The 14,801-nt window shown below is 38.6% G+C and overlaps 1 protein-coding gene across 1 annotated transcript in view; it reads right to left on the bottom strand.

Moving 5' to 3' along the window:
- Window positions 1–2,873: 2,873 nt before the first annotated feature.
- LOC135467626 (protein qui-1-like) overlaps window positions 2,874–14,801 on the bottom strand; it is a 29,876-nt gene continuing 17,948 nt past the window's right edge. The window contains exons 11-24 of the mRNA XM_064745444.1: window positions 13,334–13,591; window positions 12,526–12,649; window positions 11,051–11,238; window positions 10,715–10,843; window positions 10,052–10,131; window positions 9,308–9,490; window positions 7,758–7,875; window positions 7,337–7,527; window positions 6,572–6,765; window positions 5,808–5,970; window positions 4,902–5,097; window positions 4,027–4,257; window positions 3,281–3,420; window positions 2,874–3,023 (exon numbers count right to left, since the gene is read on the bottom strand). Coding sequence (XP_064601514.1) covers window positions 2,874–3,023; window positions 3,281–3,420; window positions 4,027–4,257; window positions 4,902–5,097; window positions 5,808–5,970; window positions 6,572–6,765; window positions 7,337–7,527; window positions 7,758–7,875; window positions 9,308–9,490; window positions 10,052–10,131; window positions 10,715–10,843; window positions 11,051–11,238; window positions 12,526–12,649; window positions 13,334–13,591 — 2,345 coding nt within the window. The remainder of the gene's footprint in view (window positions 3,024–3,280; window positions 3,421–4,026; window positions 4,258–4,901; window positions 5,098–5,807; window positions 5,971–6,571; window positions 6,766–7,336; window positions 7,528–7,757; window positions 7,876–9,307; window positions 9,491–10,051; window positions 10,132–10,714; window positions 10,844–11,050; window positions 11,239–12,525; window positions 12,650–13,333; window positions 13,592–14,801) is intronic.

The following is a 14,801-nucleotide window of genomic DNA, read 5'->3' on the forward strand; positions in this document are numbered from 1 at the left end:
TGCAAAATTGGTTTTGTGTATAACCTGTACTGTATTTCCAGCATTATCCACGTAGTCACTCATGCACGACAGGTTGGAAAGTCCCTGTCACTGACAAGATCTGTGCCTCACTAATCACATCTTTCTCCCGTCTTGCACATCTAAACAGAACGTTGATCACCCTAAAACTGAACATTCATATGGTATTTCTGGCCTCTACCTATGTGAGTATTTCCTGATTGTGGATTATGAAATAAAAGTCTAATGATAAGGACTGGAGTTCTTTTGTGATAGTGTATATCATTTCAGAAAAATGTCAGACAAAGAAGAGATCTTGAGTCAGTTGTCCTATCCAAGGCCAAACTGGCAATCTTGACACCCGTACTTACCTACTTGGCACTCAGTCAGCAGGGAATAGGTCATATGCAGGCGTTATGCTCGGTGTCATTGTGTACTGTGACATGTCTGGTGTCCTATATACCGCAACTAGGTGGGGTGTCATGTCTGGTGTCTAAGATATGCTATGTCATTGAGGCAGCACATATATGGGCATGATATGGGGCCTGTGGGTTTTATTGACACACTTTGGTCAAAACAGTGAAATAAAATAACGGAAGTGACAACAAAACCTAAGCAAACACTCAGACAGATAAACGACCACTTACGAGAAAGACTGTTAACATGATAAAGTACAAATTTGGTAATAACTTCAAAAATTCTGCTTTAATCAGAAGGCATCACAGATCTACAGTTTTGTCCGAAGGCATCTCGAGTAGACAAATTAACATTTTCATTCACTGCTATAGGTGATGAATGTAATATACACAAATCCTTCAAATCCTGATACTAGATCAGCTACACAAAATCTATCAAGGATCCTTACCGGACAGCACATGAAAGCAAGACTGTGAGGACAGTAAATATAACTCTTCCTAAAATGTCAGAGAACTGGACAACCACTCACACAAGTTACCATATTCCACCTTTGAAGCTGAAGGCACATTCGTGCAAATGTAAAATTTTACACGTTTACATGCATATTCGGACTACATCAAGCACAAATATGTTTTATATAAGTTATACATGACTGCATCATGCAAGGGCCACAGTCTTTCAGTACAGTGTGCTCAAACATACTTTCTCACAGTTCTTGGACTCCATTCTTGGATGTGGAATGCATAAGTAAATGCATGAAACTATACAATATAACCATTGTGTATTGTATATTTACAACTATGTATACATGCTTGTACAGATTCTGAGTATCTTAAATAAATGCTGAATATATTTTGTCATAATATTTGGTCAAACACATCTACATACATATGTAATGTGCTCCTTTACTGGCATACATGAGGAGAGCACAGTAGTTAGCATCCATGAACATTCCCACCTGTGGACCACAGTTTTTCGCACATAGCGCCAGTACCAGGTGCATGCCACTTTGGTGGAAATCTGCATGATTTCCCACAAACTTTATGTAAGACTGCATTAACATCCCAATAGGGAACTCGTAAAACTCATTCTTGTCTGTATCGAGATGGTCCAAAACTGTCAACTCATTTGTTCTTTCCTTTATTATCATCACAATTATTGGTGTAGGCGTGCTCATACAACATATACATGTATGAAGTGCACATGCACTGCAACATCCCAGAAAACAATGATGAATTCTACTGTCATCTGGATCTTCTGTGTAGCTCGTCCTGGAGTCTCTCAGTATGTGAAAACTACCAACCCCTTTAATAATGCCAACAAGTCCCCGAGAGGCGTGTAACCAAATAAAGATCAAAACTTCTCCCAGGTTGTTCAACGGCAGGATTGAACCATCACCACACATCTCTGATGATTCAAAGACCCGAATGTAAGCAACATGCCCAGAATCTTTCCTAGATCAGACAAAAATGGCTATGTTCAATAACAAAACTTGGTTTGATGTCACAGCAAGGACAAATGGCAAGGTAACAAATGAGAACCCACTTAATCAGCCTTTAAGAAGGGTCTTCTATAGTTATCTATTTTTCTGGTCAGGTTTATCACAAGACTGCTAATTCTTAGAAAGCAGATAATGACTGGATATGCTTTGCTCAACAACACTTCTTTTGGTTCAATTATGTTCTGATTTTTGCTTCTCCCACAACATTTTTCCAAAACAATACAGACATTCACATCAGTAAAACACCTGAAGCTCACATACCTTATGTTTACTAACGAGTCACAAAAGGTAGACAAAGGGAGTTCTTTAATACAGAGGAGGCTGGATTATCCTCCAGGAATTGATCTTTTCATAAGACCCCTCAGATGTATTTTTGTCATTTTGTCAACCTTTCTGAGATATAGGACATTTGGCTTAAGTACTTTTAATGGAACTTTAATCAACATATGATGTTGTCACGTCAGGTGGCATTACTTTTAAGACAGGGATTTCCATGTCATCAGGTTTTCCTTACTTGTTCATAAGTCATTTCTATCATTTTGACAACAATTCAGTTAAGAAACAAGATTTCACATCATATGGACTGTATCCCCAACTTATTAACAGCCTGGACTTCATTAATCTTTTGTGGTAATTAAGTCTTATCAAAACTTGGTCTTTTACACAACTTTTCAAAAGATACAAAATAATATGTGTAAGCAGAATAATATCAACGGCCAAGAAAACCAGCACATGCTTATATCATTACAATGGATATATGTATAAACCTTCCATGAAATATGTATCACTACAGACATGAAAACATCTATCTACACATCAAAACAGTCAAGGAGTATACTGCAATTAATCAGCAATTGGTAAAATTTGAAAAAAAAAAAGAAAAAAAAAAAACAATTCATACGAAACTCATACGTAACAATATATACTGTAAAATATCAACGATCGACACCAGCAATTATCATAAAACACAACAGATTTCAGATTTGCTTTTGTTTTTTTCTTCCTTTTTTGACTGCTTCCTCTCGATTTTTTTGGTTTTCAGTTTCTTCTCCCTCTTCCTCTCCTGAGCCATGATGGCCGTTTTTACTGGTGCTTTTATCGGCGACACCTGTCCATCAGAATTAATATGAAAGTAATTAATTCACAATGTCAGAACTAGATGGGCGTATGGGGTAATCACACCCCATGTATAAAACCTGAGGAGGCATGAATCTATTTTGGACAGACCTCTCATATGTTGGTAACAGGAGAAAATACGTTTGCTATTATTGCATATTCATTATTTAAACTGTCTGATTATAAATTTTCAGAATATGTAAATGTTAATATAAGCACACAAAAGATAAAAACTACACCCAAAATTACCTGTATAATTTCAGGCATACTTGACACAGAAAAGCGGGACTCTCTCCTCTTTAACTTCACCTCCTTGCGCTCTGGGAACACTGTGGAAGGGCAGTGTACCAGTGGAGGGTGTGGCTTGAGAGGGAGGGGCAAATAGTCACCTGGAACAAACAGCCAATTAAATATCAGCAGTCAGTGCTTCATCACTAAGTCTGATTTATGTTGTACTCAAGAATATTTCATTTATTCTATGGCGATCAGGATTATGATATGAGGAAACTGGGTAGAGCCTAGGGGGAACCCACAGCCATCCGCAGGTGGCTAGTAGACCTTCCCTCCCTATTATAAACTCACCAGCGCACAGTGATATGTGTGCACATATCTTTTCATGTCATATTGCTGAAAATGGATGAGTAGTTTGATAGTCATGTCTGATGGTGTACTAGACAAGTGGAATCATTCACTATAAACATGGTCCACATTTTTATCACTGCCATTTTTCAGGGGGTGAGCTGTGTCTCCAGGCTCTATATCTGCACTAGAAAAAACTCACTGATCTTTCTCAAACTTCATATGCCCACAAACTACAAAAATTAAAATGCAATGTATTTCACCTAATGGAAATTATTCCACACATGGTGTTATATAACACAATGTGTCTGCTTTCCATGTGGAATGTTAGAAAGACATCTAATCAGATTTACTTGTAACTGAATAAAGTGGCCGCAGCTGCTACAACCCTGCTTATATCTCCAAACCTTGCTTACCTGCCAGACTATTGACCATCTGTATGCTGACCTGGCTCTGAGACTTCACCTCAGCAGCTGGCGTATTGTGAAGACACATCAGTGGAACATGACAATTGTTTGACAGGTGAACTACAATGTTTGAGGCATTAAAAGTCATGGCTATGTCCTCTACATCAGCATGCATGTCAAACAGAGTCAGCTGGCTGCCATGAAGGAGACTCCAAACTCGCAATGTCCCATCCCAGGAACCTGTCAATCAAACACACAACACCCCATCAGTAATTCTACATTCATAGTCAACCCAAAGAGATAAACCCAAGACAATTAAACAATATCAATTTTTCAGGTCTACAAAAACAGTTATCAATATTACAACTGTTTCTGTAGGATACTACAATTGCTTTTGGGCTGCTACATATTTAAGTCGTTTTGTTACAATAGATACACAATTAGTACACTAACTTTTGACACCTTTTATTCAAGCAATGCCCTGTGGTGAGTTATTCAATTACAATGGAGTTTTGAATGAATGTTACTTCTCCTCTCAAGTTATTATAGTTATAATACTAGAAAAAACCTGCCATCACTGTTTGTACAATGTCCGTAATTTCTTGCCTCTTTTAACCAGTGATTTCTGAATTCACTGGATCTGCAAGGTCATTCTGCTGGCCTCTTATGGAAACACGAGGAAAAAATAAACTTTTTGAGTTAAAATGGTTGATTGGTGTTTAACACTGTAAGATTTTTTTTACTTACCTGTAATATGATGGCGAACAAGTTTACAAGTGGAGGAAATCGGAGCGTCCCATGTAAACCACACACCTTCGCCTTCTACCTGACAAACCTCGTGAACGTGTTAAAATTGTTAAACTTGTTGTAATGTGTACCCGTACCTGACACCAGAATACTCCCATCTGTTGTGACCCTCAGGACACTGATCACCCCCTTGTGACCCTCCAGCTGATGCTCCACTGTTCCTGTTCCCAGGTTCCAGATGATGATGCTGCGGTCACGTGACCCAGAGATAATGTTACAACTGTTGTGAGTGGTCGTCACACAATTGACAGACCCCTGGTGGCCAACCAAAACCTGCAGGAAATATTGGGTGTCACTTAAAATATTAGCAGTTCAAGTTTACGGGGTAAAGGCAGCACATAGTTGAAGCAGAAATCTTAAAAAAAAATTTATAATCGAAGTTCATAAAACATTTTTTGGGAATTTGTTTTTCAACCTCATAATACAGGATTTAATACCACATAATATGCTTTTGTCAAACAAATGTGTACAAGATATAACAATCGCAGTCAGCTTCAGCAGATTAACAAATCAAATGCAGTGTATAGTTAAAGCTAACTGGATCTGTGCTTTCTCTGTCTGGTCTTGTTTTGTGGTTTTGAGGATTTCATGCGAGTAGAATGCTACTTGACAAGGTGGTGCACACGTAGCTATTCCTTCAGAGAATGAAGTCATCCACTGAACCACTACTTATCCCCTCCCCCCCTCCTTTCACAAGGAATGAGCAAGAAATAATATTGAGCTATGTTTTTGGAAAACATGCAAAGAAATTAAAGAATAACAACTTTCAGTAACTTTGATACAATTGCTTTTTGACTGTATAAAACTGTTTGAAAGACAGCAGGATCTGAGTTTGTGATATAATATTACACAAACAGACTAAAGAACTCATGCACCTACAAAATTAATACAACCATTGTCGTGTGGATGTATGTTAGACAAAGTAGTCTCCCTTTGATTGAACCAATTCCTTCATGACAACGTGCATATCATCACCCACTTACCTGTGTCAGTTTGCCAGTTCTGGTTTCCCACACTTTCAGGGACATGTCATCTGAGCCCGTCACCACATGTTCCGAGTCTTCCGTACATGCCACACAAGTGATGTTCCCTTTATGAGATATTGTCTGTATCACATTGCTGTCCTCCAGTTTCCAGATCTTAAGGCTGAAATGTCCAAGATAAATCATTTATTTTGTATTAGGTTCACTAAGAGCTGTAATTGGTGTTCAAATAATACCACTATTATATAAATATGTATATATGAATGCTTGTGGGTTTAACATCGTACTTAACCGGGCAGAGCCCGTGGGAGACCAACGACCGTCCGCAGGTTGCTGGCAGACCTCCCCAAGTATGGCCGGAGAGCAAGCCAGCATGACTTGGTCTTGAACTCACAGCGACCTCATTGGTGGGAGGCTCCTGGGTCATTACGATACGCTAGCATGCTAACCAAATGAGTCACGGAGGCCCCTCTCGACTTTGAGAAGGACTCTCTAGCCATTAGGCCACAGAAGCAGTCACACCATTATATAATATGTATGTAAATGTACATAACTGGTCAGTACAAGCAAGTGCAGCAAACATATGAAACTGTACTAAAAGCAATAGTAGTAGAAACCACTATATTTTGTAGCCTACTGTATGTACCACACATAATAATAAAACAACTTTCAAAACAGGATAAACAGCTACAGTTCAAAAATTGATTATATTTGACTGAAGTTAGTCACACTTTTGCTAACTTCTCACAGACATGAATACAAACCTGCTAGAGCCTGCCAAAGAGAAGACGTATTCACTGCTATGTGACAGTGCCATGATGGGGATTGGGTCCGCGTATGAAAATAGAGTCTGGCCTGTATCCACCATCCACAGCTTGAGTTTTTCACTCGCATCCACAGACATCACCTTCAAGCTGTCGCTCAGAACATGCACACTCTTGATGGGGCCCTGATGACACTGCCAATAAGACCATTCAGATATTCTTGGCAAATCTAGCCAGTTACTGTGACATTACATTTTCTGATGCCATATTCGTCAAATGTCAACCATTCTTCAATAAGCACATGGTGAAATACTATTTTTCTGGCTTTCTATCACTCATGTGATATTTTATTATGGACAACCTTTCCCTAAAGTCATACACATACTACATGTAGGTATGCATTCAGCCAATCCAGTTCAACTAAATTTCTCAACATAAATACACGCATGTATGTTCTAAATGTCTAGTTCATTATCTTCTCTAAGTTTTTGCTTTTGACATGCATATTTTCATAAGTCCACTGGACGCTGATATGAAAAAAAAGTATATGTATGTTTGAAGTCCCTACCAACACAGGTAAAAATGATTAGCTTTTAATAATTAAATTACACTGACTCCAGGTAAAAGTGATCATGCCAAGGCCAGTCATTTGGTCATTGATCTGAGCATGTGTACTGCTCCATATTAATATCCACAAAAGAGTAATACGGAATGACCCACACAATGTAATACTTCCCTTTATACAAGGTAACAAATGCTACTAACCTGGTAGTCTGTGACGATGGTCCCCATGGAGATAGACCACACCTTGATGGTGTTATCAGCAGAACCAGACAAGATGTAAGCCTCCTCCTCGGCCAAGGTGAGACAGGTAATAGCATTGGTGTGGCCAGAAAGGTTTTCCATGAAAACACTCAAATCCAAATTCCACAACTTTAATATTCCATCTTTGCTACCTGATGAGAAAATATCATCACCATCATCATCAATCCACTAGCAAAACCATCTATCCAAACTTATGCCAAATCATCCTTTTTACATTAAGTAAAGGGAAATGTCTCACAAAAACATTTGAATTTCAACAACAATTTTAGCAATGTTACATTGCAAGGTGGCCAGGCTTTCATTAATACATGAAAAAAGTTTTTGAACACATCCGTGTACACTGTTGATGTCTAATACACACCTGTAACAGCCAGTTTGCCTGTACTGTTTATGGCCACAGCTGTCACTGGGCTGGGATGACTGTCATCCACAACTTCTCGCGTGGCTTCCTTGTACATGTTCCACACACAAACCTGTGTCTAAAAGTCATGGAGAAAAGACACGTACAAGGGTTGATATTTCAATCAGAATTTCCTGAAGCATGTTCACAAAATATTAATTTTCGTTGCACACACATTTCCCCTGTAAGATATCATCCTACCTTCCAAACAAACCTTAAGGATTAGTTCTTACTTACTCAGAATTAGACACCCTGTATGTACTGACTAACTGATAAAATGACATTTTTAAAAATGGGCAAATAAATCTAATAAGAATGACACCCAAAATCGACTGTTAATGAGGTTGGTTTTAAGCATATTTTATGCCCATGTTAAGTATTAATCTCCTCAAAAATACCTCATAAACCTTCACTCTTTATGAGTTGTCAGAGCTTCACCGTTTAGCCAAGTGGTTGACACTCAACCAAAGTGACCATCTTCATCCATTTGCTTGCCACCGATGTATCACATACATGTACATATATACAGGCTTGACTTACATAGGTTATAATGCTTGAAGTTTGTAGACACTTAGAGCATTGTTCGTGATAAAAACAAATATATGTAACACTATCTTTTCTATAAGCTCATGCTTTATTTCCCACATTTGTCAGGTTTCAGCTTTACACAGGTTAGTCAATTTACCCAAAGTTCATGTTGAAATCAAGAGCAAGCAGGAAAATTTGACTCTTGGGTGTGTGAGTTTGCTTATACCGTAAAAATACTCTTCAAAAATCAGAAATGTTATCACCGAAGCTGTTGGGAATGTTGGGAAATGCCGAAACAAAGATCAAATTCATCACCCAAACAGAGCCTATGGTCTGTATCAGGCAGACAGTTCGAGATTGGTCAGGGCAGTAACTTCTGGATTAGAATTCATTATGGGAACAAAACTCTTAGAATCACACAAATAAGTAACCTTGTGATGTTTGAAATTCAAAAATATGATAAAGCGTTTTTCCACTACATGTACCATCTGATAATAAATTCTCCACCATGCAAAAATAAATTCTCCGCCATGTGATAATAAATTCTCTGTCATGTGATAATAAATTCTCCGCCATGTGATAATAAATTCTCCACCATGTGATAATAAATTCTCTGCCATGTGATAATAAATTCTCCACCATGTGATAATAAATTCTCTGCCATGTGATAATAAATTCTCCACCATGTGATAATAAATTCTCCGTCATGTGATAATAAATTCCCCGTCATGTGATAATAAATTCTCCGTCATGTGATAATAAATTCTCCGTCATGTGATAATAAATTCTCCGCCATGTGATAATAAATTCTCCACCATGTGATAATAAATTCTCTGCCATGTGATAATAAATTCTATAACATCTGTCTGAGAGTATATGACAAATCTTATATCATCTTATTTTCGCAGCAAAAAGACAGACAGATGGACAGACGGACAGACACACATACAGATGGATGGACAGTCAGTTATCAGACGTCTCACCCGTGAAGCTGAGAAGATCATGTTTTGGTCCCGAGAGATTCTGACAGAAATAACACAAGACTTGTGAATGCCCATGAAGGTGCGCAGCAGCTCTGTAGTACAGAGGTTATAGATGTACACTCCTCCATTGTCACAGCCCAAGACAGCATGGACGCAGTCCTGACCCACAGCTAAGCTTGATACCTGATAGGTTTGAGAAACAAGTTCAAATGTAATTCAGATAGGCAGTTCATTTCGAGAACTCTAAATGTAGCCCTCTTCATGAACTTGTAACTACCATGGTGACATAATTCCTGTAGTGATGGTACCTATGGTGATTACATGCATTTACCGTCAAAAGGGCGGTGTGCAATTAAGCCGACCTCATACAAAGTATACATTTTCCACTTATTGCCCACTCTACTCATATCTTCCATTGTTTGGTTTCACACTCAAGATGGAAAAATACTGAATAAGGAACCACCCATATAGAAATTTCTCCTCAATCAAAGACAACAAATTTTCTTGCTGCAGATTTACAAATATAAAGATATGTTTAAAACTTAGTTTACTTTGATCTGACCTGATTGTCTAGCTTGCATGATGAAAACAATTATTTATTGTTCACAATTTTCTTGGTTTATACATGTTAGTATTTATTTCATAATTAATAAGACAGTGGCCATTTTCATGGGAGAGGGAAACCCATCATTGGGTTCTTTCCTCCCCTATAAGCATTATCCCTAAATATGACCTTGAACTCACCTTGCCCTTGTGACCTTTCAGCTGATGCACCTCTGTACCAGTTGTGAATGAGAACACATGTACTGAGCCATCTTCACAACCTAAATGTTCAAATAATCAGTTTAGTACACTTGTATTCATTTAACTAAATTTGGAATTTGAAATAAACAATATGATTCTGAACAATTTTCAGTTAACACTGTGGTCTGCTTGTGAATGTATCCACACTTATTGGATGGATTCATCAACATGGGTGTTTACATCTTTGGTCCCTAATTTTGCTTATCTGTGCTGAACAATAACTACAAGCCAAAAATGCTTTAAAATCATAGGAAATATTGGCACACATGTTAACGTTGGATTAACAGGGTCCAGCTTTGAGGAGAGTATCATACCACTTGACATGTGTGTAATAAAGCTACGGCTGAAGCAGAGGCCAGGAGAAAATTCGACAACACAGGCCCTCTTACAATGAAGGAAAGTTTCTCTTACTCTACATGAAAGTCCAAACAGTTGCCAAAAAGACAGATGAAAAATTCTACTTTGTCCTCATTAATTTGGTAAAAAAAAGTTTTTTTTTTATCTTAACATGATTCAATAAACTTATCTTTCTCAACATTATTTAACTAAGTAAAACACATTTACTACTTTACCACTATCAGGAGAAATGCACTGATATATTACCTATGAGGAGAAATGTGTTGTCTATAGAGAGAGTCATACAGAGTATAGGGCTGGTGATGTCTTGACTGATACAGTTTAGAACCGTCATGTCCTCCACATACCACAGAATCATACGCTTGTCAAACGATGCTGAATAAACAAAAAGAAACATCTCATTAACAAACTCAAAAACTTCCACTTCATTAAATTTCTTTAGAAATTTTACAACCATAAATTATAAAAAAAAACATAAAGTTATAAATTTTTCAGTGAACTGTTCACATGTTTAAGCAACATTCTAGCCAAGTAATCATAAACTCTTAAACAATTTAATTACCTGTTTTAAAGTGAGATTACCTGTGATAAGTATGGTCCCTGTACTGTTGAACGTGACTGCTGTGACCGTGCTGGTGTGTTCCCTCAGTCTGTGGCTGACCTTACCCTCCAGAAGATTGTACACCAGCACACTCTTATCCCTGGAGCCACTCACTAGGACTTTGCCATCCTGGGATAGCGTCATACACATAACAGCACTGTCATGTTCTCTACAACAGTCACAGCAGTAACACAACAGTCTGGTTTGACTTGTTATTTAATGTAGACTGTAAACTTTTACAAAGTTACAGAGACCAGTAAGGATTGAACCTTTCACTGACTGTGTATCATAACCACTTTACAAAGGCCAGTAAGGATCGAACCTTTCACTGATTGTGTATCATAACCACTTTACAGAGGCCAGTAAGGATCGAACCTTTCACTGATTGTGTATCATAACCACTTTACAGAGGCCAGTAAGGATTGAACCTTTCACTGATTGTGTATCATAACCACTTTACAGAGGCCAGTAAGCATTGAACCTTTCACTGATTGTGTATCATAACCACTTTACAGAGGCCAGTAAGAATTGAACCTTTCACTGATTGTGTATCATAACCACTTTACAGAGGCCAGTAAGAATTGAACCTTTCACTGATTATGTATCATAACCACTTTAGCCACCTCAATTCATCCCAATTCAACCAACATTTTGAATGTTCAACATAACACATTTTTAACATAAATATCAATACTAAAAGGGATGAAGGTCTTAAATGTGGGTAGTAACAGTGAGTCAGACAGTATGAGTTATTCATGAAATTGCAGCACATTTCTTCAAATATTATACTAGAAATAAGACTGAACTAAATTTTGGAAAAACTCGGACATCCAGCAGTTTAGTAGCAAGTTAGCCAAATGAAATCATTCTAAATGCTTTTAAAACATGATTATAATATGAGCCAACTTATACATGTAATCTTGCCCAGATGGCACTGCTGCATATACATGTGCTCATTGTTAGTCACTAGCGCTAAAGGATTGTAAGCCTATTAACTAAGCCAGCTACCACTGAACACAGAAACAGCAGAATCCAAAGATGAATCCAAGCTTTCAACACAGAACAGGCATATCCAATGGCCAGAACAGGTAGAGCCAATGATCAAACATGCAGAGCTAATGATCAAACATGCAGAGCTAATGATCAAACATGCAGAGCTAATGATCAAACATGCAGAGCCAATGATCAAACATGCAGAGCTAATGATCAAACATGCAGAGCCAATGATCAAACATGCAGAGCTAATGATCAGAATAAGCAGAGTATATGACAACATTAAACCTTTGATTTTCAAAAGCTTAGCTACACCAGTGACTGAGATATGACACAAGCAATCTTTCTCCAAGCCAGCAGAAGTCTGCACATTCAAATGGATACACGGTTTGATGACAACATCTGACATCTCTATATTCAGCTGAAAATTTCTTAGTTTATGTGGACCACACTATGGACAGACCTAATGACTTCCACACAGTCTCCGGTGAACACGTCCCACAAGCGGATTGTCCCGTCATCAGCACCACTAAACAAACGCTTGTGATTGGAAGATAATGTCAGGCAGAGAACCACTCCAGCATGGCCTAAAAGCAGAGCAAGTAAAATCATAGTTACAGGAAATTTTATCATTAGGGAGTTTTATACATCCAAATATATTGCTTCATATCACATGAACAAAATTACAAAATGAGTATACGGTATCTCTTTAAGAGAACATGCAGACAACATTATTGCTTCACTAGTTAATAATAACATAATAATGTAAATAAATTAATACTAATAACATGTATTCTCAAAAAATCACTTGAAGGAGCAGAAAAGTTAAAACACATGACACTATAGGCTGAAAAGAGCAAATTTTTTTCTATCTGGTGGTGCATAATTTTGCGATTTTTCGTCGTCATACATGTAAAGCCTGAAAACGGTCCATCGCGTCGTCCTTCTTTAACACCCTGTAATTTATGCTGGGGGTTTGTTGCCTCTCAGCCAATGAGAGTCGTTAAAACTGCTGGCTTGTTTGTGTAAACTTGGAACCTACGTCCAAAATTCCGCTGTACTGTTCGCTACCTTCTGGGAAGAAGAGTTCTATCTAAATGGAGTCGCCCACAGCTGATTTGGGTGCTGACTTTATTTATAATTTATCAACTTGAGATACATATTACAATTTTTTTTATGGCATGCACCTGCAAGGAAATGCTTACTCTTTTCAACGGTATTTGTTTGGTATTTAAATTTTCTTCTCCTTTAAAGTAGAAATGTCTTCCCACCTGAGAAAGTCGTCACTAGTTTTCTGGAGGGCACATGGTACATGCTGATCACATTTTTCTCTGTGGCACATAGAATATGCTGGCTGTTCTGCGTGGGTAAGACTTTGGTGATGCCATCTGACACCTCAAGGGAGGTAATCAGGGGATTCCTGGGGTCTGGCAGCCATGGTGTGAGTGGTACAATCAATGGGAGAGAATACGAGTCACACCACTGCATGCATTCTGTCACCAAGCTGTCGATGGTTTGGGGATAAAACTCTACAGCAAACAAACAATTATTCCTCCTAATAATCAACAAAACCTGAATCATTTAAGCATTCACTGCCTACAAGTTTGCATGTTTACATAAATATGTAGCTCACTGGCTGCCAATCCATGTCAGGAGATTTTTCAGGCTTCAGGAGAGGTGCCAGGGTTTTCTTCCCTAAAAACCTTACCACTACGATAAAAGTGAAATTTCTCAAATACATGGTTGAACATGAATAATGTGCAAATTGTGCAAATGTGCAAAATGAATAATTACATTAATAAAAGAATGAAAGGTGAATATATTAACTCTATGTAGTATGTTTCACATTACTGTAGTTACCTTGGGGACAGCCTACATGTACTATTTGTTTATCCTTGTCCCTCAGTTGGCAGAGCTACCCTATTAGTTCAATCACCATGTGCAGTGGGCCTTTCTCATTTACTCAGGGGAGCTGCCCTATTAGTTCATTAGCCAGGCGCAGTGGGTCCTTACTATTCATCTAGCCGAATCGCCCTTTTAGTTCATTAGCCAGCTCTAGTTGGCTCTTACCTTTCAGTGAGCCAAGCCGCCCTATTAAGTCATCAGCCCTATTACATGCAGTGGGCTCTTACCATTCAGTCAACAGAGTCGTCCTATTAGTTTATTTTAATATTCAGCAGAAATGTTAGTGGAAAAATTAGTTCACTAGACACGTGGGGTGGGTCCTTCCCTTTCAGCTGGCGGAGTGGTCCTATTAGTTCACTAGACATGTGGACTGGGTCCTTACCTTTCAGGTGGAGGAGTCGCCCTATTAGTTCACCAGCCATATGGAGTGGGTCCTTACCTTTCAGCTGGAGGAGTCGCCCTATTAGTTCACCAGCCATATGGAGTGGGTCCTTACTTTTCAGCTGGAGGAGTGGCCCTAATAGTTCACCAGACATGTGGAGTTGGTCCTTACCTTTCAGCTGGAGGAGTGGCCCTAATAGTTCACTAGCCATGTGGACTGGATCCTTACCTTTCAGGTGGAGGAGTGGCAATAATAGTTCACCAGCCGTCTGGGGTGGGCCCTTACCTTTCAGCTGGCTGAGTCGCTCTATTAGTCCACAAAGCCATGTGGATTGAATCCTTACCTTTCAGCTGGAGGAGTGGCCCTAATAGTTCACCAGCCATGTGGAGTTGGCCCTAACCTTTCAGCTGGCTGAGTCGCTCTATTTGTCCACAAAGCCATGTGGACTGGAT

The sequence above is a fragment of the Liolophura sinensis genome, chromosome 1 (assembly GCF_032854445.1).
Source record: "Liolophura sinensis isolate JHLJ2023 chromosome 1, CUHK_Ljap_v2, whole genome shotgun sequence".
Classification (NCBI taxonomy): Eukaryota; Metazoa; Mollusca; class Polyplacophora; order Chitonida; family Chitonidae; genus Liolophura; species Liolophura sinensis.